Genomic DNA, 23307 nt, shown 5'->3' on the forward strand with positions numbered 1-23307 from the left:
ATAACACGTAAACTTTCTTTCATCTAAAATATCAGAAATCTTAAGTCAAATATTAGCCGCAGGGTGACTGAAGTGACTTCAGTTTTTTGAAAATGGTGGAAATGGGAAAACATAAGTTGATAAAATTCAGCCTAGAAAACTGAAATTAAATTGGTGTCAGATCGTCTCTAAGTCCATTTCAAAAGCAATCCGAAGAATGGCAAATCAAGAGAATTCTCTGTCAAATGGGAGTTAATCATCCGTTACGGCTTTCTAAAAGGATTAGGAGACATTTAATTTAACTTATGCCGAAGTGAAACATTCAATGCAAAAATATTGTCTTGAAATGCAAATAAGCGACTCGATAGTGGCGAACGCCAGTTAGTACAAAAAAAACATGATTTGTTAGCCATTTTTCGCCGTCTTAATTAGTAATAAATATTACTAATTAACGCGGTGAAAAATGGCTATCAAATCATGTTTTTTTGTACTTAATTTTTACTTTGCCTCTTAAAGTGAAGAGATGATTCAAAGCGCAAATGATTCGATGAGGCCTTCATTAACAACGTCCTTATTCGCGCCCTTTCTACATCTTCGCCTTCCTTAGAAACCTGGTAGTCATTACTGCTGTTATCAGGACACCTCCTATACAAAGACTGAGCAATATTAAATAAGAGTCTATAAGTAATGATGCTGATAGAGAGGGGAAGTTTTTGCTCTATAATATGGGGGAAACTGGGAAACATACGCAAATAAAATCAGCCAGAATTGGGCCTCGTTTTTCGTGCCAAACCCCTTGTGGCCATCTAACCGGCTTAAACTTGCCTCTCGCCACAGCACCTGAGGGATCCTGCTCGCGAACGTGTTTTCTACAAGCTGTGATTGCGACTAAACAGACGCCCTATATTTACGAAGGTGGCAGAGTGTTCTCGGGGAATATTTAACAGGGAAGGCATATCATTAAGCTTTGAAAGCTTGTAGGATACGTTGATGTGTCCTTAGCCCTTATCAACAGTGAAAATAACCCACACTTGTATTACTAATTAACCCGAGGTGGAAGAATCTTTTAAAGCACGTTACACCGGAAACACATAAATCTTTATTTCTTCATTCGGATATGTATGTAAAACCGTGAATTGATTCAATCAAAGCCCCCCAAAACGGGAACACATATTGTTTAGTTGTGTCATGCAGGCCCAACGAGCCTTAGTTAAATTTCATGAGCTCGAAAAAAAAGTCAATTGAATTTCTTCCTCTAATCTATGAATAACCAAAGGTAACTGTCATAAAAATTGTCATTTAGTTCCATACAATATTAAAGTCCAAGACTCCAATATTCCGGAATTATCTTTGCCATATTTATCCGGGTCAACATAGTAACTTTTGTATAGTTTTTCACTATCTGCTTGACGTGAGATCCTTCTCCGTTCTATTTCTTCATCTTCTTCATCAAATCCTCCACGTTGTCCTCTGTTGTCATCATCATTATTATCTATATCATCATCGTCATTATCCTGTGGTGTTCTGCTCCTTACATCTCTAGACATCTCATTTTTACCGCCCGTAATTTGTGCCTCTAAAAGTTCTAAGTCGTCGATGTCGCCATGTTTGATATCATCCCGAACACGAGCGAGGATTTCAGCATTTGACTTCTCAGAGGCTGGATCCTTCGATAAACGAGACAGCTGATTTTCTAACGCTTCTTGCAAAACCTCCAAATCCTTGCCGTCGTATTTTACATCTGAATTATCTTGATCACTTTTTAATTTACTTTTAAAAGGGCTACCCTCTGGACTATCAATGTTGTCTGCACTGTCCTCCCCAGACGCTAAATTAAGCTTATCAACTGCTAAATAATGAGCTAGGTTTTTGTCTTCTGCATCTCTTACGTCGGCACGTTTTTCCATTGTGCTGTTTTCTAGACAATGTGCCTTTTGAACCGCCAATGATGCATTGCTAGAATCCAGCGAGAAATTACAAGAATCTGAGGTGTCTCTGTCTATGGAGTTGAGATTAATTCCAAATTCTGGGATAAGATCGTCATTATCGTCATCATTCTCTAGTACAGTTAGGTTTTTGTCATTTTCTAAGACTTCACCTCCATCATCAGTACTTTCGCTGTACTGGCTGTCATCTTCGTCGCCACTATATATCTCATACGCATCATTTTCTCCTCGTTCTTGCGCCGTTATTTTGTTGGAAACAGAAAGGGACGCTTGCTCATCGCTGGCGCCACTACAGTTTGTTAATCCTTTACATCCCGAAATTCCAGTTTTCAAAATTTTTCCAAAGTTCAAGTCTCCGGAACCACGTTCGTCAACATAATTTCCACTTTCCAAACCTCCACTCCCATCCATTCCACTTGCAGTGGTATCACTTTTGTGATCTTGGTTATCTTTGAGTATTTTAAAGAATTGAATGTGCTTGTGTTTATTTGAATTGATGGTTCCTTGTTTGGCAGTTTCAAAATGGTCTGACGTTTTGTTTCCACTTGCTATGACTGACCCGTTCGCTCTTTCAGCAATACGAGTTTCCATTTCTGAATCTTTTACATCACTTTTTGTTTTATTTTCAAAATCGTCTTTATGCTGATTAATACTGTTCATGGGTGAGCTTGTTTCCTGAATATTTTGGAGAACATCTTTGGAAGACTTAATGCCAAATAGTTTTCCTATGTCAGGATTTTTCAGCGCCTCCGCGGCAATCTTTGACACTAATGGATTTTTCTGAATTTCAGATATCAATTGTGATATAAGCCTAAATGCTCTAGTCGCATTTTCAGACTTGCCCAATATACTAGCTACAGATGTGCTCTGATTCGTTGTTGCCTTGGAGGCCATATTTAAAGTCACATTTAACCGTTGGCTTACAACTTTACGAGGTTTTTTTCCTTTTTCCCTGCCGTCTTCTATTACCAAAGTGTTTTTAAGCTTTCCCTGGTTTTCGCTGAACATTTTTCTTGCATGAAGTTTCTTAAACATAGCATGCTTGTTTGGTGCTCCTCCGACATGTTTTCCTTTGAAAGCGTCCATACTTGAATCACTGTTTTTCCCTGTCCAGTGGTGCTTTCCTTTACTCGTTTTAACTTTGCCTTTTGCCTTGGATTTCAGGTAATGCTTTTTAAACTGAGCTAATTTACCCTCCTTCACTTTCGTACGGTGAAGTTTTGCTGCATTATTGAATGGATTTTTCTTCGAAACCTTTTTGTGAATCACTCTCAGAGAAGGTTTATCGTGGACATGCTGTAATTTCTTCCTACGAGAGGACACAGTAAATCTATTTCCTCTAAAAATTTTCCCGGCTGTATCTTCCATCGTTTTCATAATGTGGTCCTGGGCATGGTCCATCTGATCATCAGTTTGCATTTCACCATGTTTCCCAGTTTCGTCCAAGAAGATCCTGGTGACATCTTCCTCATCTCCTCGTGAGTGTTTCTTCAAGTAATGTTCACGATTATTGTTATCATTGTCAGTGATTACCACAGTCCACAGTCCCCTGGGGTCTTCACCCCAGAAATGGACTGTCATAAAGAGCCAGTTCTGTGAAAACAAGATCATGTGTCAAATGGTTTGAGAGGCAATTCAAAGGTAGTTTAGGACGTTTTTTGAATAACAGTGCATCTACTGAAACCGTAGCAACCAAGCAGAAGAAGATAAGTATATTTTAAAATGAGCGATAATTCAACCCCGAACGCCCTTTTTCGATACACATTCACGACGGTCTTCGCCACCGCAGGATTCGCCAATCGATCTAACAGAGAAGTACAAATACCAATCTTTTGTTTTCATTTTATCTTAATCGGCCAAAGACACGAGAGCAACAAAATGCAGAATATTTCTCTCCTAGTTCGTACTTCTAAAACCCGCGAACATGCAAAAGCACCAAAGGCTTTGCAGTTGACATTTCATCGACACTGTGATCCCATTAACATCACAGGTAAACGCACACATTTTACTGTTTTGAACCAAAAATTGAATAGGTTGAATGGTCGTATTGGTTTCATAACTGCCATCTTATTGGTTTCCATAATCATACACTTATCCCTTCCCCGAATCAATTAGAGAGCACACATTTATTATTGTGCTAATGCGTCCCATTTTTCAACCTCGCTCATGGCCAAGTGTACAGGACGTAACTCTAACTAATAGGGGTTATTCGAATTAAGAAATGCTGTGACTGTAAAAGAGACTACCTTGAGCCCAAGTGGCGAATGATCATTCCTCCGAGTTGTAAGCATCTTACTCCGTGTCCCGGAAGGAGAGATCAAAGTAATACTAAGATCTCCCCGGTGACGGTGATGTAACGTGATGTTTATTTGCACGTGCTCTAGTCGTCTTATCTCGGAGGGAGTGCTTGAACACGATGACGTGTTTGCTGATAGAAGTAGACTACCAGAGTTTGGGATGAATCTGTCAAGGTTTGAATTAACAAAGCATAGCATTGATAAGTGCTTTTGACAACTGTTGAGACCCCGGAAGTTTGGAAAGGGAAATTCTGTCCAAAATACCGGTCTCAAAAGCATGATAGGACAAGAAGTATGGCTACAACCCCTATTTGAGATGCTGATCCATCGCCGGGCTACCCAAACTCCCCACTCCCTCTTTGACATTTATACATGAGACCTCCCTAAGCAAATTTCTGGTATTTGTTATGGTGCATTTAATTTGCGATAGGACTGCATGTTGTGCGATTCACAGCAAATCGTGGCTACAATTATCTATCTGCAGTAACTTTACTCATTGATATTGACAAGTACTATTACTTTAAATGTTGAAAAATGATCTTTTCCAAAGTCATTTCTCCACAATTCAATCATTATCAATATGTTCGGTTTCGGCAAGAAAGCATGACCTTCTTAGACCATTATGTTTACTAAGTACGAGGACCTAGTAAAGAACGTTGACAGACCTTTTATTACTGTGGGAAGCACCATGACAGATACGCTGCCTGTTGACATTTTTCCACCTCAGCGCCGTCTCCACCATTTTATTGACATCTAATCTACCGAAGCCAAACTTATGATTGTATCTTTTTCCTGCACCGTTGGTCTTCCATCCTTCATCCAATGGACTTGTTACCTGAGAGGACTCTACTATCACGTGCTGCACATCTCTCCACGTTAGCGTGGGGCTGAAATTAAGTCCAGTCACAAGTAAGTAATTCATACGTTTTCCTCCATTACTATCGATTAGGGTGTAGGGTGTTCATGATTATGCCAATCTTAATTTTCCCTTCCCGCCCTTAATTACAACCCACCCACCCACCCACCCCCCCTCCCCCACCCCCTCCACCAGAAAACCTGTCTTTGAAGCGAGATGTTTCGATGGAAACGACTTGTAAGACACTATACCAATCGAGGACAAAGACAGAACGGTTGTTTAATTTATTAACCGACGTAACGCAGTGTATAACTGTCTAACACGCAAACACAATCACACATGACTAAGATCAGTAGGTTAACCTATATAACGTACTTTGCTTCCAATACTAGAGCCAACATTCCTGCTGCCAGCGGCGCAGCGGAAGAAGTTCCTTTGAATACCTTAGTACACTTATGGTGCAAATCTGTGGTGACCTTTTAAAGAAGAGAAGAAATGTACATTGCATGCCTTAGTGTGCTAATTTTGTCATGGATTTTGTACACATTATGGTATATTATGGCAATTTTCAAGAGGTCCAAGTAGGTTTTGTTCTCTGTGAAGTCTTAATGACTTGCCAAAAATGCTGTATCACGTGCGGGTAATTTGCTAGAAATCTTCAACACTTTTCAAGTGACTTACCACTCTGTTCTCATCACTTTCTCTATGAGATCCTCCAGAAAATGTGACAGCTAGAGTTGACGCGCAAGTCTCCGTGTAGTACGTAGAAAGTCCATGGTCACTAATGGCGCCAATCGATATGGTGTATATACTGGTAGTGTAGCCATCACAATTGCAGTCGTCATCTGTAAGACCTCCATTTCCAGTCGCCCACACGAAAATGCTGCCCTTGCCACCGCGACCCTGGGGTGAAAAATAGAACTTTTAATTAGACTCGAAGTCTTCACATGGGGCCAGTAAGAAGCGTGAAGCAACGAATAATTCACTCTTGACTGTCTTTCTACCTTGGCACGAAGCTTATTCACCACGCGTCAACCCTTTGACCTTTGATTAGCTTCTAAAATCTTCCTAATGGATCAGCTAAGGTAAATTCACCGATACCTATTTACACTCCTGAGTGGGTCTAGAGAGGCGCTGTGAGAGTAGATTGTCCTAATCGAGAACAAAGTACAGTGACCTCAGGCAAGGCTTGACCTTTCCATTCAAAGTCAAGCTGATTCTCAAGTTACCGAATTATGCAAATAAGTACAGTGTGAAACGAAATAACTTTACCCGTTGAGTACCAATTTGGAGGGCTTTACTTGCAAGATGACCAGGTTTACCAAATCGCTTGCCATCATCTTTTGGCCCCCAACAACAGCTGTAGATGTCAATGTATTCTGAGCGGTAGCTTAAAGAGCTTCCTTCAATTGTGTCTGTAGCTCTACCGTCCAGCATCCGAATGCCTGCGTAAAATCATGACATGCAATTGATGGATTTTGTTTAAAAAGCCGTTCGTTTCTGTACGGGACTTTACTGAAGGCAAGCACAAACCAACGTGAACACCGCATCGATGACTCGTAGTGAGTCCCCTATGCTTCAATGGTTGGTCGAATGAAGAACAACAGCTTTCAAACTTCCATCCACTCTTCTCTTTTACGACAAATTTGAATGTACAAGAACAAGCCATTCCTAAATAAAACCTTACTTGAGCTGGGGAAAGCAAGAGGCCTAGATCGTTATATAATTGTAAATGTATTCACTACCTGATAATGTTCAACAGGGAATGTTAGACTCACCTCCAATACTAGCGTTGAACGACACCCCTACCCCACAGATTCCGTTATCAGCTTCAGCTGCAACTTCACCTGCACATTTTGTGCCATGGCTGAAAAAAAAAAAAAAAAAAAAAAAAAAAAAGGAAAACCTTCAGTTTGGTTCACTTTCTTGAATAACAGTGGCAACTTTGAACAACTTCATTGTTACCAATTTTCCGGGTTTTGGTCCCGTGGCATTGGATCTCCATCAAAATCATTAAAATCGAAGCTCGCGTCTGGATCCTGAAAAAACGAAAAAGGTGTGGTTTTTTTCAATATTAGAGCCAAAATAGCTGAATCAGTAAGAAAAACGTCATGTACTTCGGGAGGTTCTAAAGGTAAAAAGGATAAAAAAGTGAGTGGAACTCGTCTCTTCGAGTTTCTGAATTTATGAAGAAAGGATGTTTACATTCAGAGGAACAGTGCTTTACTGTTGAAGGGATTTTATTCATGGGAATCGAAATTTGTTTCAATTACTTTGATTCTGGCTGAATTATGTAACGGTCCTCTTCAGTATTAATCTGTACCAAAAATTCTGATTTGGGTACCGTTCTAGTTTGCATGTCACGCAAACTAGAAGAGTCACAGCTCCAAAGCTGTAAGTCACTTTACGGCTTATCTATTCTTCAGAGATCTGTAGAAAGCGAATCTCCAACGTTCGTTAGTCAACGGGTTTCGGAAAAAGAAGACGGACTTACATAGTTTCTCCTTAAATCCGGGTGAGTGTGATCAAGCCCTGAGAGGTGAAAAGAGTACAACGTATCATGATCAGAGAGGTAATGAGATTATTAACCCTTAAACTTCCAAGATCTCATTAGTAATTATCCTTACTGTCCGCCAAATAATTCCCATTAGATTAGTTTGGAGAATTTGGTGTGGGATCAATTAGCGATCCCATAATTGATATTTTTCTTTATTATTATCACTTGTCTGCATTACATTGTATAGATATAGTAAGGAGAAATTCTGTCTTGGTCAGAGGTAAAAACCTAAGATATTCTATATTCACGGGTTTTTTCTATCATTACGAAAACTCCCGCGTCCCAAAGCAAGGCAATGCGGTAGTAACTAGAAAGTGACATGAAAAGGAAAAATTGGGGAGTAAATAAATAATACGGCATTTTATGGTAAGGCAGTGTGTAAGTTCTTATTTCTTACCGTCATCCAGTACTGATACCACGACTCCTTTTCCAGAATATCCACGAGCCCAAACTGGTAACACACTGATATCGACCCCGCTGGGTCCTGAAGACTGTCCGATATTTTGCTAATGAAAACATAAGCCCAAAAGTACCAGTTTAAGGTATGGGACAAATGCATCGTTAAAATAACGAAAGGGATTTGAGCTGACCACTTTGCTCACTATCAAAAACAGCTCACCTAATTTGTTTTAACAACAATAACAAAATGATTAAATAATTAGCATTGACTTTCCATGAAGTAGGCTTAAAATCAAGTTGTTATTTTTCCATGCACACTTACTAATGCTTGGGTTCGTCTTCACGGTAAATGAATTGCTACTTTACGCATCTAGAGAGCTGTTAAAAGTGCGATGAACTCATTCAAAAACTCGTTTCATTGCTGAGTTGCAGATGAATATCCCTTAAAATCTATTTTTGTTGGTACAACAAGCTTTTGTTTTTTTAGAAATGCCTTCTGACTGTTTTTGAATGAATCTAGCTACGAAATGGGCATTTCCTATCCAACGTAAGGGTCGTTTGGAAATAACGGAGAAGCAACTGACCCATGGTTAACTGACTACTTACCAAATACCATTGATCCTTGAAGAAGGGATCGCGGATTGTGAAAGCGGTATCCTGCCTGAGTGTAGCCACCGATCTCTGTACCAGTTCGTCTTCACCCTGTATGACGTCACGCTTGCTCCGTTCCAGAATTCTTTGCTGCTCCACCCATTTCACCTGAGAGTTAAACACTATACATTATATTTACCTTAATAACTGACTTGAACAAGCAGCTAAATTAACAGAGCTATGGATTGATTTCAGCTCAAACCAGTAAACTAATAGTTTTATCATGGGTACTCGTTGCACCTATATTTTATTAAACATATAACCTGCATCGTTAAGGTGTTTTCGTCACCTCAGTGTCTCTGTTGCCATAGACAAGGATTGTCCGTCTAAATTACCACCTTCGTTTTTGTCACTTAATTGCAGACAGCGACAATGACTTAATTACGACTTTCAGGTGAGTCAGATTAGATATAAATGAGCAGTTATACTGCAATAGGGTTGAAATATTTCAGCAGATTAAATACTGAAGCGAAGACTTGTGTGGGGTTGTTCGATATGACCAGAAGGACAATCTTGAATGATTGGATTTATATCATCTATTATCAAAAATTGCTGAAACATAACTATAAGCTCCATCTCCTTGAGGGAAATCTTGTAATTTTGCAGTGATCACAAGGATTTCAATAACTTTTTCCACTAAGAAGCGGCTGCCGATGACATAATAAACGGCTGTATCTGGAAGAGGGATTGTAAGGGGGAAGCTCGCATACGAGCCTTTTCGCAAGCCAGACAAGTGGCGGTAAAAGTCTTTTAGCAGCGATAGATCGATGATAACTGTCTGTTATTGAAACACCTCGAACAATGGTCATCCGACAGGTCATGTTACTCTAGACGAACTTTGATAGTTTCGTTATTCAGTGGTGTTTACCGTTTGATTCATTGTGTCAATTTTGGTTGAAGAAACATTAAAAGATTCATTTCTGGAAATCGAATTATACCGTGAAGTATAATCAATGAAAGAGACCCTAAGACTTTTCGCGTCGAGGCGTTTTCCTTTTTTTTTTTCGGTGCATCCAAGAAAAATCATGAACCTCTTACAATAAGTGTAGCAAGTTTGTTCTCAGTTACTGTCATCGCGGAAAAGATTTGGTAATATTAAGAAAAAAAGTCCTTAAAGTACATGAAAAGTGACAAAGAGCTGTCACATTAAGCTCATTTGCATGGTGAACAGGAAATTGAATAACTTTTTCGCTCTTTTCGCATCATAGACTTGCCTAAGGTCAACACAATTCGTGGAAATTTGAAGACAAATTTATCAAGCTACTTCAGATCTAGACGTGAAACTCGTAGACACCGAGCTAAATATTGAAGGCAAAAATATAAAATTCTTCCTTGATAAACTTACTAGAGGATGTGATTAAAGTTAAAAAGCTAAGCCGGTAATCAGCTGATTAAAAAATCAGTTGCAATTAGCTAAATGTGCGAAATTGACTCAAGTCCAAGCAGAGTTTTCCCTGAAGGCGTATTTACGAAGTAAAGACATCTCTGAGATATGTGTCAAGAAGCCGGAAGGTTTAATCAAACTTGTAGGAAAATTTCACGAGTCGATAATTTTGCTGTCAGAAGACAGTGGTAGTAAGAGTTACGCTCTCTTAAGTCTCGTGGTGACTGCACATTCTGAGCTGGTGTTACTACAGTCACTGAACAATTTAAATTTCATGAACCACAAACCGTAAATCAGTCAATTATTTTGCACAGTATCAGTGATTAAGAAAGATGTTTTTAACCTTTTCCTCTCGGGATTAATAACATTAATTTTTGAGTTAAGTTACAAGTGCATGGTTTAGGAGGGAACCTTTTGAATATCCACCGGTAGCAATCTGTGATTAAATTCAAATCCACCAGTAAAATAAAGAGACAATAAAGAGATACACAGATATGAAACTTACTCTTGGCTCCGATAATAAGGTATCGCTGTGATCATCCAGGCTCCGCCGCGATCTCTCTCGAACATTATGTTTTACGAAATGGTAGTATCCCGGAAGACTCCCTATCTATAAGACACAAAACATCAACAAGTGCAGGTTGACATTTGTTGATCCTAAGGAAGTGACATGGCTTCTGGTACCTCACTGACCTTCATAATAAAAGCAACCAGTCTTTGCGCCCGACCCAAATAGCAAAACAAATAAATCAAGCGCTTAATCTTCGCGCACAGAGATTAACGCTCGTTTAAAACAAATTTGCTCCGAAAGCGATCGAATCGCTGCAACTTTGACAGGGTGGCTAAGGCTCCGTATCAACCTACCTGTCCCTGATTTACAAAGCCGTGCTTTTGTGCGATATTGTTCACCGCCTCGAAGTCGTCATTTTCGATATGAACGGCCCACGAATTAGTAAAATGTACTTCTCCGTCGCTTTCTTCGTTTGTGGTCGCTAATCCAAACCAGGCCAGAAGAAAGACGACCACAGAAGCTTGCATATCGATGTGTCAGACATTGGGGATTGCCTGATTATCCTGGAACCATTTGATTTTGACTTCCGTTCATTTCCTATTCTTACTCAATGCAGCTAGCCTCGCTTTCGTGCGGCTTGAGGAGCGATGGAAGACATTACTGACTTCCTAATATGGTAACTTCATGAAAAGGCGCGAAAGGCAAAAACAATATTGCATAGTAATTCGACGTTTTCAGAGCGAAACTCGTTCGTATTAAGGTGAATATTGAACTTTTTTGGGAGCTAAATTTATGTTTAGGAGGATATTGTACCATTATATTTATTTCTTCTTTGTACATTCTCTTTGGCGCAAGTCTTGAATTTATCTGAAACTTGTTGATTTGTTGTTGACGGTGACAAAGTGAAGGGTTCTTTTACATCAAATCAGTGTAACATAATAAAGCTTTCTTCATGATTAATCTTGATTCAAATTCCTTGGTATAACCTGAGTATACACCAAGTTTGAAGCTTTGCTCTCGGCCAATTCAGTTATTTTATCAACCTTGGCTTTAAGGGTATCAATTACTGACCCGTTTCGCATTTCTAGGTCGGGTAATTTGTTCAGGGCGTATTCAATGAAGTAAACCGATGCGTGAAATATTTTCCACTTCTAAGCTGCTACGCTTACACGAGCGTGATACTATTAAACACAGTTGCCGGTCAACAGGTAGCTCGTTTATTTTTTCACAAACATAGTGAGTAATTTGAATGCATCACTGATGCGTTCAAACGAGAATTTTAATTTATCCTAGATAATTTTACGGTTAAGCTTTTGGTTACGGCGGATTTCAGTTGAAAAGAAAACCTTGGTTTAGGGATTTTTGCAAACAATCATATCAGGGAATTGAAAAAATAACGTAGATCGCGGATCGGACGGAATTTTTGTCTCCTATAATGGATCGACTGTCCAAAATTGAAGTTCAGATTGTGGATCCCATCGTTCCTGTCTTCAGAGTCTTCAGTCAATCTTGGAGCTTGGAGTGTATATGTTCGGTCTTTTGTGGACTTCAGATATCATTCTTCGGCCTTTAGAGAAAGCTAAAAAAAAATGAAGAAAAAAACAGTTTGTAATGCTATAACGCTACTTTCTTAACCGTGGGTTCGGGCCAAAAAATAGCGCAGATCGGCAAATGTGCGTAACCCTCTCCAGTGCCCACCCCCCCCCCCCCCTTCACTCTTATCATATGTCATCATCACTACCATGTCCAACCGAACTTGCCATGGGCAGATCCGAAGGGATCAGTTAGAACAGAAAAATGATCAACTATTAAAACTTCATATTTGATAAAATACTTCTCCGAACGCTGCAGAATTGCTGATGGAGTGCAGTGGCTGCAGTCATTTCAATTTGGCGGTGAACCTGTTTGAGATTATTTCTCATGTGCCGCACTTATCTCTTATCGCATATTCTCTCTGATATATAAAAAAAACCGTTTTTTTTATATACTGCCCTTATTATTCATAAGCCTAGATGTAAATTATGGAAAAGATATGAAGGAAAGTTCAACTTGGCATCTTCCAATTTATTTAACTCTCTTCTGCCGACTCGGGTTGTATAAGCTATGGTGGAGGAGCTTTCCTTCAGAGTAAGATGAGATGAATCATCATATTGATAAGGGGAAGGGGGTGGAGAGGTAGAAGAAGTACAGAAGTACATAAGTTATTAGATTGGGGGTTACGAGATGCAATAGTATTTCCAGTAGGTCAGGCAAGAGGTGCAAAGTAGACATACATAGGGATGCATCAGGGGCGAGAGAAAACTTATTTTTTCTTGGTTAAAGGAGATCCCACCGAAGCCATCCGGCTGCCATCGCATTGATATAGCCGCAGATGAACTTCTTAGTTTTAATAATTACCTAATTTTCTTACGAAATTCTTTGTTTAGGACGAATTTTAGGGATTGGGACTTCTTTTATAGCTGTACAAGTTACGTAACGGCTTATATCAATGGTTCTGCAAGACAAATTTCCGCTGAGTAAAGTCATTTTTGCGGGCTCCAATATTTTAATCCAAAATGGCGTCCGGAGTGAGATTTGGTGCACGCTTTTGTTGCCGAGCTTATGCATCTTCATTTTGTTACTCCAGGGCGAGCAGAATAAACATCAATACTTCAAAATATCTTTGGAGATGTCCAACAGCTTGTGTCACTAGTACATTAGAGGTAATGTGTGTAAAATCAAACTTTTCGATTCTTGAATTTGATTCGAGTTCAATTAATTTTAAATATTTTTGATGCCGAATCGAATCGAGGATTGTCTATAATAAGCTTATACCAGTGACAAAAGTACTGAACGAGTTCTTCTGGAGGCGAAATTTTAAATATAGCTGGACATCTTTTTTGCAAATTTGTTTCTGATCAGCTGATTTTTTTAGTGAACTTTAAACATCGTATATTGCTTTGAAGGTTTCAAATAAAAGGTTTTATGCAGATGAAAAGTCTTCACGTGCGTCAGGTGTTTTAAAGTTTTCCCAGGTAAGTTTTAAACTCCCTTCATGTACCTTTGTTTTCCTGTGTTTTTGGATACCAAGAGTACACACCTATGCAAAAAGGGCTAGTCACGTATAAGCGATAATTTTTAGCTCATCTTTATAATTTCATGCATAGAACAAATAATTATAGTTTTTTATTGCAGCTAACTGGTTTGCCCTACACAAATTAAGAGGTATTCATGTAATCAAAAGTGGATCAGAACACTGATGGGATCATTTTAGGTGGACTACGGATCAGACGACTGATTGGTTTATAGATTGGATCACTGATTGTGACCCTACATTGCATTAAGAAAAAGTAAAATGAATATAAGAAAAATTGAGTGATAGAGCTCATTAGTAACAGAAAATTTAAGGAAGCACTAACATGAAGTCAATAACCTACAAGAACATGTGCTCTCAACAATGGTTTATACTCATATTAGACCTAGAAACTGTGTGTTACCTCCACAAAAATTCAGCATGTATTTTGTGTGGAATGACTTCCTTTATTTACAGGGAAGCTTGCCAGCATTTAATGATGTTTTTGAGAATTATTAAAATTAATAATTGTGTTTTCAGTACTTGATGCAAGAAAACTTTAGGAATGCTGTAGACGGTATCGATGTCTCAAGCTCTACTGGTTCAGAGGGGGAGCAGGATGATGAAGGTTTCTGTTTTGTTTTTTTAATAAAGATATCCAACACATTTCTGACACACTCCATAAATTTAATAGTTAGACAGACACTTATTAACCCTTCACACCAAAACATCAGTATGCATATTCTCCATACTGTTCTCTATACATTTCCTAAGTTGCTGACAAGGAGAATTTGTTTAACAATCAATATCTTATTTAGTTGCTTGTCATTTCCTTTACTCTTCTGACCACAACATATGATTCAGGTGTGAATTTATGAGGAGAATTAGATTTTAGTCACTCCTAGGGTAAAAAGGTCAGATACCAAGTAATAGGCGAGTATCCTTTAAATGTAAACTTAAATTTCAATTGGGGCCAACTAACATTTTTGGTCTTATGATGAGCCATCAAGTGAAAGTAAAAGAATGAAAGATCTTTTTATCTGAAGAACAATCACAGCCAAGACATAAAAAACTTTGAACATTAATGAAACAAAGGAAAAGGGTTCTTTTGGATAGTATTATATAACAGTGACCTTTTGCAATTTGTGTTTCACACCCAGATCCATCAATGCAAATGATGATTGAGAGATATGAAAGGTATCACTTATGGTTGGCAAAGTTGATGGGGAAGGATCCTGAATCGTTCAGCCTAGAGGATGCGCAGGTACTGAGTATAATATACACTTAATGTTTGTACCCTTGGGAAACAGTCAGCTTTGTTTTCAGAGAGCCTCGATGTTTCTTAGGATGAAGTCCAGGAAAATGTTGAGATTTATGCTTAAGTTTTTTTTTATACATGTAAAAGACAAATTTATTAAACAAGCAAAAATAGATGTTTATGAACATCACAACTTTATTTGTTGTTTACACCACAAATGTACCTCTGGGGAACCATGTTTTTGTATTTACATGTTTTAATCATTATTTTATTTTCAGGAAGCAGTTGAATACTTGTTACCATCTGGATTGTATGCTAAGGATTGTCGTCCTACCTTTGAGGTATCAGCAACAGCTCTACCTAAAGTACAAGTGGGCAGTTATAAGCTTTCCATATCTAGATTGCACAAGAGGTTATTGTATCAGGCATAGGAAAATTTATGTGAATTAGTTTTGTTTAGCATCAGGTTTGTTTCTGTATGGTCAGGAGAATGGCACAGTTTTCTTAGACTAAGTGCAGAGTAGAGTGAAACAAAACAAAAACATTTTCTGTAATGTTCAAGCTTGTACTATACCTGCTGCTCATATCTACCTCTGTTTTTACCCTCTCATAGCACCCTAAGACACTTTACAGACAATGGACAGGTACAGGCATATATATCACTTGTGTCTCTACGTACTTATATTTGTGGCTATTTTTTATGTTCATATTCATTTTGATATCTAGCTCTATCTTATGTATTTATTATTTTCATAAATATATTAATTTTATATCTATTTTGTCTTGTGCAACTGACTATAAAGATACACTTCTTCTGATTCTTTGAAGATTGCTTCATGTTTTTCTGTAATCACTCTTCTGTCTTATTTTCTTATATGTCTCTTAAGAGGAAAGATGACTTAGGAGAAAGATGTTTTATTCTATTTACAAACATGTTGTTATCAACATTGCTGATCCTAGCAGTATGCAGGATGCATGTCATATGTACTTTGTAATAGACCTTGCTCACCATGGAGTTTCTGTGGCTCAGTGGTGAAGCATGGGGACTAAAAATTTTTTTCTTTGTCCCATGTTCACAACAAGATGGAAAACATCTTTCTCAATTTCTTTGCTAAGCTCAAAACCTACTATCTCTCTTATTCTAGTTACAAATAATCTCTTTGTCTATACTAAGTGCTTGGGTATGTCTTGGTAAAAGGGGGGCCTGTAGCTACAACTTTTTCTTCTTTTCATATTCAAAATTCAAATTCTGAGTATTTGTCAATCTTTATAAGGAGATCAGGTTTTAAGCATGGATAATCTGATTTCTTGTGAAGTAAATTTACCATTGACAGAGTTGTACATATAACATTGATTTTTATCCCCTTTGGATTTTTGCATGTAGGGCAAATGGATAAATCTGGCCGTCCACAGGCTGCAGCTTTTTACACAGGCCAAGTTGGCTTCCATGATTTGTTGTTTGTAAGTATTTCCCTCCCTTGGTACAGCATATAATTATGCATATTAATATACTGTAGGCATATATTTTAAAAAACTCACAAGTGAGGATTTCAAATTATATTGTATGATACAGTGATGATATTTGTCCCGCAGGAAATTTATGAGCTCACAGCCAAGTTGAATGCTCTTGACAAGACTGCATCAACTGACAGTGGTGCAGCAGAAAAAGAAGACATCTTGGTGTCCGGTGATGACGCTGAATCACAATCCAGTGATTTAGATAGTGCAGGTTCATCTGACAGTGATAGTTCGGAGGCAGAAGACCACTCGTCATCGAGTGATGAAATTGAATTACATGCTAGTGATGTGGAAAGTGCAGATAACATTGCTGACGTTTGGAGGTACATAGCTTGTTTCTGGCGTAGAGTTAGTCAATCGGTGCGATAGTAGCGGCCGTGCGTGTCCCGCTTCGTTTTATCAACTGAACAGAGGGATTAGAGGTACACGAATTCAACAAACTGATGGACAAGTATTATTTTACAGCTGGCTCTGCGAGCTGGAAAAATTATACGACCGCTGTGACTTTACTTCGTATGGGCTAGGGTGCCTTCTTCCCCGGTTGATCCTGCAGAAAAAAATATCCCCTAGCGGACATTACCAGTGAACTTTTTTTTCTCACAAGAAGATGGTTACCGGCGGTATTTACAACTAAAGAGTTACAAACGCGTCTTCATAAAGTCAAATCAAAGAAAACCACGACAAGATTCGTGAATTATCTGCCAATGTTTGAAGTGTAATCTCTTTCTCATACAATAATCTTTTATAAAAACTAAGCTTGTATGGTTAAATTTTTAACTCCCAAGATTTGATTGTCTAGTATCCCCTCTAGCTGCTACATATTTCCTTGTAAATTAGTTTCGAGAAATTGGTGTTAGATCAAGATAAGAAGAAGTTACGGACTTAGATTATTCTTTGACAAACGGCAAATCTATGACATCTTCCGTCTTCCGTTTTTTTTTTTTCGGTATTTTTGTTTATCTTAATGCTTTTTGCATATGTTTCAAAACCTCTACAATGTGTCCTAGATGCTGATGCATGTCCCTGTTATTTCACAGCAAAGAGAACTGGAGTCGGAAGAAGATGAGATGGATCAGCAAATTTGAACTGGAAAGGCAGATCGGTGAACTGCTCCCAGATAGAGATGTAGGTTACTCGTAGTATTTGTACCTAACCCGCGCACAAGCTCTCTTTAGGGGTGGGAGCGTAAGAACTTTTACCCAACCCACCCTCGGGGAGAATTAGCCTGCTGTTCATAGAAAATGGGTACTGACAGTGTTGACAACAACAGTCACAAACGCGTCTTAGGCAGTCAAAATAAAGAAAACTACGACTATTTTCGTGAATGTATTTGGCAATTTTTCAAGTGCAATCTCTCTCTCTCCATACTGTAATGTTTTTCCAAAAGCTAAGTTTTTAGGTAAAATTTCTAACTCCCAAGATCGGATTGTTTTACACATTTCCTTTCGCTCTGACGAAGGGCTGTCGATCGAATCGTCAGCTTTGAAACTCTTCATGGTGGCCAATTTACATTATTAACTCAGTTGATAAAACCAAATTATCAGTTTATTGAATTTGTCTCTTTGACTATTTACTACATGATAAGTGGTCTGGTTTTTTTCATCAATACAGTTTGAAGTTATTCTACATCGACTCAAGAAATTAACCAAGCACCGAAATGCAGATCACGCAATTCCTTTTTTACTTCGTTTCCTAAAAGAAATACCTCTGCCAGGAAAAGAACAAGTGATAAAGGAGGTAAGTGAATTTGACTAGTAACTAGAAGGTGCGATCGTCCGCGTGAGATTGATCCTGAACAAGGCAACCTGTTCGGCAAATTCGTTCCCAGGGTTCCCTCTCTTCCTTCCTTTTCAAAGGATGGGGGGGGGGGGGGGGGGGAAGAGGGAGAGATGTTCCTGGGAACGAATTTGCATGAGCGGAAGTCTTCATCAGAGCGAAGCGAAAAGTCAAGCGACTCTGATGATGACTTCCAATCTCGTGGTGAAAAGTTCAAGCACAGTCATCGACGACATTCCTTTTTCAGGATGGACCAGGAAGATCAAGAAGTTCTCTGTGCTTTAAACTTACTTGTTACTTATTTACTTCAACTCAACAATTAATATTCTTTTTGATGTGGATTGCCTTATGTGATAAGTAGGTTTTACAAGTTCATGGTCCGCTCTTGATTTTTTAGCACACACTCGTATGGTCTGAGTGACTCAGCAGCAACAGAGAACAGTTGGCTAGATGAGAAAGTTCCATTATTGTGTAACTAATCTTTTCCCCCTTTTTGACAGCTTAATGAAGACGGGGAAGCTTACGGAGAAGGTAGGTCAAACAGTGTTTAACCTCAGTTTTGTGGGTCAATTAAATTGAAATGATCTCACACCGTTTGTATTGATCACTTCAGAGAGCATCAACAAAATTTTTCGGTGTGTTGGACTTGTACTTCTTTTCCATTGGTTATTTCCTCCCCCCCCTCCCCACTTTTCATCGATGGCTTCTTTTCCTCCACTTATGGCACGAATACATTTTTCCTGTTCTTTCCTTCGTTTTTAGCCATGTTTATCCACGATGTTCGTGGCAGCCGTTGCACGCTTTTCAGTGCGTGGCATCAAAAACGCTGATGACTATATGATGGAAACTTTTTGATGTGTCAAAAAGAGGGAGAATTTCTCCTCTTTGGACCGTTTGCTTCGATACCTTATTCAATCCAACATAAATTATGCCGATGAAAAAATTTTTTATTCATAACAAACGCAAACAAATGATTTGTTCGTCTTTTAATGCATACTCCAGGTGACCGCAAAAATGCTACTGCAAGGGTATGGGTTAAGAAAGGCTCGGGAAACGTCACGGTTAACGAAGTGCCTTTCGTCAAGTATTTTCCCAGAATGGAAGACAGGTATGGTATTTGTAATCAACTCTTTTGTCGGCTTCATTAAGCAGTTGATGGCTCGAGTATCTACAACCGCTCTTAGTGAAAGCATAGCTTGCGAGCAGGCCCTCGTTATCAGAGATGCAGTTTGCCTTTTGCTTTTGCTTTGCGTTCCCTTGGGCTCCTTGTAACATTTACCGTTGCTGTTATTGGTTGCTCGGAATGTTTAGGTTTTTGTCCTACGAGACTCAATCGGAAAGCTTCAACTGTTGAGCGACAGGTCTCAGTTACAGCATGGATGAGTGTACAAGGCCCTGCGAAATATACATTTTGATTCCGCACCGACAATTTTCTTGTCTCAGTCGTTTTTTTTTTTTACAACTTAATTCTCTCGTTATCTCCCATTTTAGAAAGCAAATCATGTCGCCATTCCTCGCCATTAATGCAGTAGGTGACTATGATGTGAGAAGTGAAGTTCTTGGAGGAGGACACTCAGGTGAGAAATTCCGTCCATTGGTTAGTCTTCACTTTGATTTTTCCCTTTGATTGGTCTACAAAACTCGCGCCATTGACTTTCTCGACCAATCGAACGTAAGACGGAGACTAATTGCTACGTGATCACTCGCTTGTCTCGCGCGTCAGGCAGTTTGTTGTTGTTGCAGATTTGTCTTTCTTTGTGTTATTCATCCTTATTCTGATTTGCCGTTGCGATAACTGTGACTCTGGTTTGGTTTTTTACGACACTATATTATTTAGTTGTACAATTTCCATCCATTATCATCAGTAGAGAAAGAAGACTAACCGATGTAGAATTCCAAAGGCTATTTGAAACCAAATCATTTGTTACTGCCGGTTAGACTTCTTAACACTCAAACGGTTGGTTCCCTCGCCACGGTTTTCGGAATTTACAACAAACTGGCACTTGCTACCGTAGTTCATAATAATAAGGTGCGGAATAAGGCCATCTTTAACATTTGTTTCCTGTCCGTTCGTACAAAGAAAGTGAATGACTGGGAACCCTGGGAACTCTGGGAACTAAGAAAGGTACATGTGTTTGCTAATACGCTGTAATCTCATTTTATACTCTTGATTTTATCCATTTAGGTCAGTCTGGTGCTATCAGGCTTGCTATCAGTAGGGCTCTTCTTAACTTTGAAGACAGCTATTTGGAATCACTTGAAGAAGGTACGAGGCTCGTTTTGTCTATTTCTATCTTCGATTCGTAATTAGTGCGAGCCAAAATATGTCAATTCCCCTCTTTGTTACGGGAATTTCTGTAGCTTTTCAAGGCTAAGGGTAGGTTTTTCCGTCGTGTGTCAGGACCAAAATTCGAAAGATGAAAGGTGTTACTCTGGGGCCAGGGTATCAAAAATACAAGATGCGGGTTCAAGGAGGGGGAGGGGGAAAGGAGGGGGGACGGAGGGGGAGGGGAGTGGGTGGGGCAGAGGCGGGGCTAGTCATCGAAAATCGTCGGTGAGTGGAATTAAATCTTTTAATGGTAGTTTTTCCCTAACCCTGGGAAAATATCAGAAAGGCAATATTATGCAAGTGGTGGAACAAGGAGGGTTGGATAGGATTCGCTCTGAAGAAGAGCTAACGATCGTAACGTCAGCTTAGAAACACTTTACGATGAACAATTTACATTATCAGCTCAACTGATAAAACATAATGTTCTTGCTATACTCCCCTACCCTCCCCTCCCCTACCGCAGTTTCTTTAGAAACTTACTCCATTTATTTAGTGTTAAAGAGGGACATGTTTACCTCAGATTGCAGATGACTAGGTTAACAAGAGAAATTTTAGTAGAAGAGCTGCTTTTGATTATTTTTCAGCTCATTTATTGATGAAGGATCCACGGATAAGGGAGAGGAAGAAGCCCGGTCAGAAGAGAGCCAGAAAGAAGTTTGCCTGGTAAGACGCAGAAATGTTTTAGTTACTCCATATTACATTTCTTTTTTTTTTTTTCTTTTTCAGCCCTTTAGTCTGCTAATGTTAGAAAGGAAGGAGTAACACTTCTTTTCCAGGCGATAAGTTTCGTCGAAGTAGGAATGTGTCCTTAATGACCTCTTCATTGAAGGTTTAAATTCTTTGTAAGATGCCACATTCATGGGGCTTAGAACGTGAAGAAATACCCCACAGGTAGCCATTATTTGTAGAAGCTGACTTGTCCCCCAGTCGTACCCATTGCTAAAACAGTCAGCGCGGTCGACATGATAGCGTGAAATTTGATTAGAAGAAGAAAGCAAGAGAGGGTCTCACCTTTTTTTTTCCATCAACTATTTCCCACAAAACGCTCTCCAGTGCTCTGCGTGATATGAAGACATCTGAAGACATGTTAGTGTCAGAACAGGCTTTAGACGGCCTTTTGAGTTGGAAGAGAAGGGGAGGTTACCCCTTAGATATCTTCGAAGGAGTTTGCTGCACGGTAACCCAATCCCCTGACCCTATTTCAGACTAAAACATCCCCTTTTCACACCCGTTTTCAAATTCAGGCATAGTGGGACATCCATAGCTTGTATGGGCAGTGCCTCTTGCCCCTTTCCCCGTGAGTCCAGTATTAATGAAAACTACCAAGCAGCTATTCCTTAGTTGTATATTTTCCTCCCCGGCCATTCCCCAGATAAGTCTCTTTTCCATGCAGTCCCAAAGGGAAAGCTAATTTTGAATTTATAGCGGAGCTCGCAGAGCGCAGCCCCATAATTATACAAAATAGTAGTAACCCATCAAGCCCAAAAAAATTTGGTTGTACGGCCGTACGACCGTACAAGGTGCTACTTTTAACATGCGTGGTCAACTGTACCGCGGGCACGCCAACGCCACGGCTTTGTCCAGTAGTCCAATGGTCAGTGCACTGGGCTCCGAGTCGGACGACCCGGGTTCTAGTCCTGGCCGGGGCAAGGCGTTGTGCCATTGAGACGTGCGGGAAAAAAAATGCGAGCTCCGCTTTTAAGCTTGGCTAAATCTATATATTATTCCAGTCCTAAATGCTTCTATTTTCTCGACCACATTTTGCTGTATTCATTTTCAGGGTTAAACGATAAAGAGCTGAGCTTTGTTTTGCGCGGAGTGGCAGCAAGAAGATCTACAAAAACCGGGGAGGAAAGACTGTCTTTCCTCAAATATGTTCAGAGAATGAAGAACCGTAGGACGCGACGTCAGGAAAATGAATTCGTCGATCTTTCAAGTTTTGGCTGGAAACGCTCACGAAGTCTTCAAACTCTAACTGCTGCGCGCGCAAAGAGTAGATTGTTATGGCTTAATAGATAACTAGAACGTTATCGCTGTGGAGGCAGGAGACACATTTTGAACTTTTACAAGACCCTAGAGATCATAAATTGTATATAAACGTTTCAATTTGAAATATTTTAACTGAAGATAGTAATAAATCTTCATTTACGTGGATGTTTAGTTGGCATGTGCCGGAAAATCACCTCAGTTGTTCAACGCATTCAGTTAAATGTCGGTAGAAACAGCAGCAATCCTCCGTAAAAGCGCCTGTAGAGATGCTAGACCAAGCACTACATTGTAAAGGTGACTGGATATTTGCCCAAATTTCCCAATCAAGACAAAGAATGTTGCATTAACTTGCCCCCTCATGCCCACAAAGCAGAAGCAAACCCTTTGAAAACGAACACTGTGTAATTGTCTTGACGAAAGACGTGACAGTAATACTGTGATAAGGAATATTCAGGGGTACCTGCGCTTTGCCCCAGCCTGATTGAACACGCCTACGTATTTGGCAGTCAACTCTGCTTTATTTTGTGTTAATTTTTTTCCCGTTTTCGTTTCGTTTTGATTTGTTTATGCATGTTCTGAGCATGTAGTTCAGAATCAAAGTGTTGTTCCCAATTTAAACAGAAAGAGGGCAAAAAAGCGAGCACAGGAAACAAACTGATCATGAAAAAAAAGATTATGTTAATGGATTTAAAGCTTGAAACAAGCTAAGAGCAGGAGTCATGCAGGGAAATTAGTTTCTGGTTTCCTCGTCATACGTCCGCATGATTCTATTTCTTGTCTTATCCACCAGTCGTAACTTGAACGC

At 39.3% G+C, this 23307-nt stretch overlaps 2 protein-coding genes across 2 annotated transcripts; one reads left to right on the forward strand and one right to left on the reverse strand.

Annotated features, from left to right (window-relative positions):
- Positions 1-1055: 1055 nt before the first annotated feature.
- On the reverse strand, positions 1056-11190 carry LOC113678899 (uncharacterized). The gene is made up of 13 exons (XM_089214924.1): positions 10934-11190; positions 10575-10679; positions 8641-8793; positions 8033-8141; positions 7573-7610; positions 7044-7117; positions 6857-6945; positions 6351-6523; positions 5760-5981; positions 5454-5554; positions 4888-5109; positions 4172-4388; positions 1056-3518 (listed from the first exon to the last, which is right to left on the reverse strand). The coding sequence occupies exons 1-13, from the start codon at positions 11105-11107 to the stop codon at positions 1275-1277; spliced, it is 3921 nt and encodes a 1306-aa protein (XP_089071050.1). The 5' UTR covers positions 11108-11190; the 3' UTR covers positions 1056-1274.
- Positions 11191-13108: 1918 nt separating this feature from the next.
- Positions 13109-22667, forward strand: LOC113678874 (small ribosomal subunit protein uS9m). Its single transcript, XM_089214925.1, has 16 exons — positions 13109-13282; positions 13526-13594; positions 14173-14260; positions 14793-14896; positions 15169-15231; positions 15504-15534; positions 16275-16351; positions 16484-16731; positions 17446-17533; positions 18020-18145; positions 18685-18715; positions 19187-19292; positions 19676-19761; positions 20370-20450; positions 21098-21176; positions 22294-22667. The coding sequence occupies exons 1-16, from the start codon at positions 13136-13138 to the stop codon at positions 22304-22306; spliced, it is 1437 nt and encodes a 478-aa protein (XP_089071051.1). The 5' UTR covers positions 13109-13135; the 3' UTR covers positions 22307-22667.
- The last annotated feature ends 640 nt before the right edge of the window (positions 22668-23307 follow it).

This window comes from Pocillopora damicornis, chromosome 8, assembly GCF_964200805.1.
Source record: "Pocillopora damicornis chromosome 8, jaPocDami1.2, whole genome shotgun sequence".
Classification (NCBI taxonomy): Eukaryota; Metazoa; Cnidaria; class Anthozoa; order Scleractinia; family Pocilloporidae; genus Pocillopora; species Pocillopora damicornis.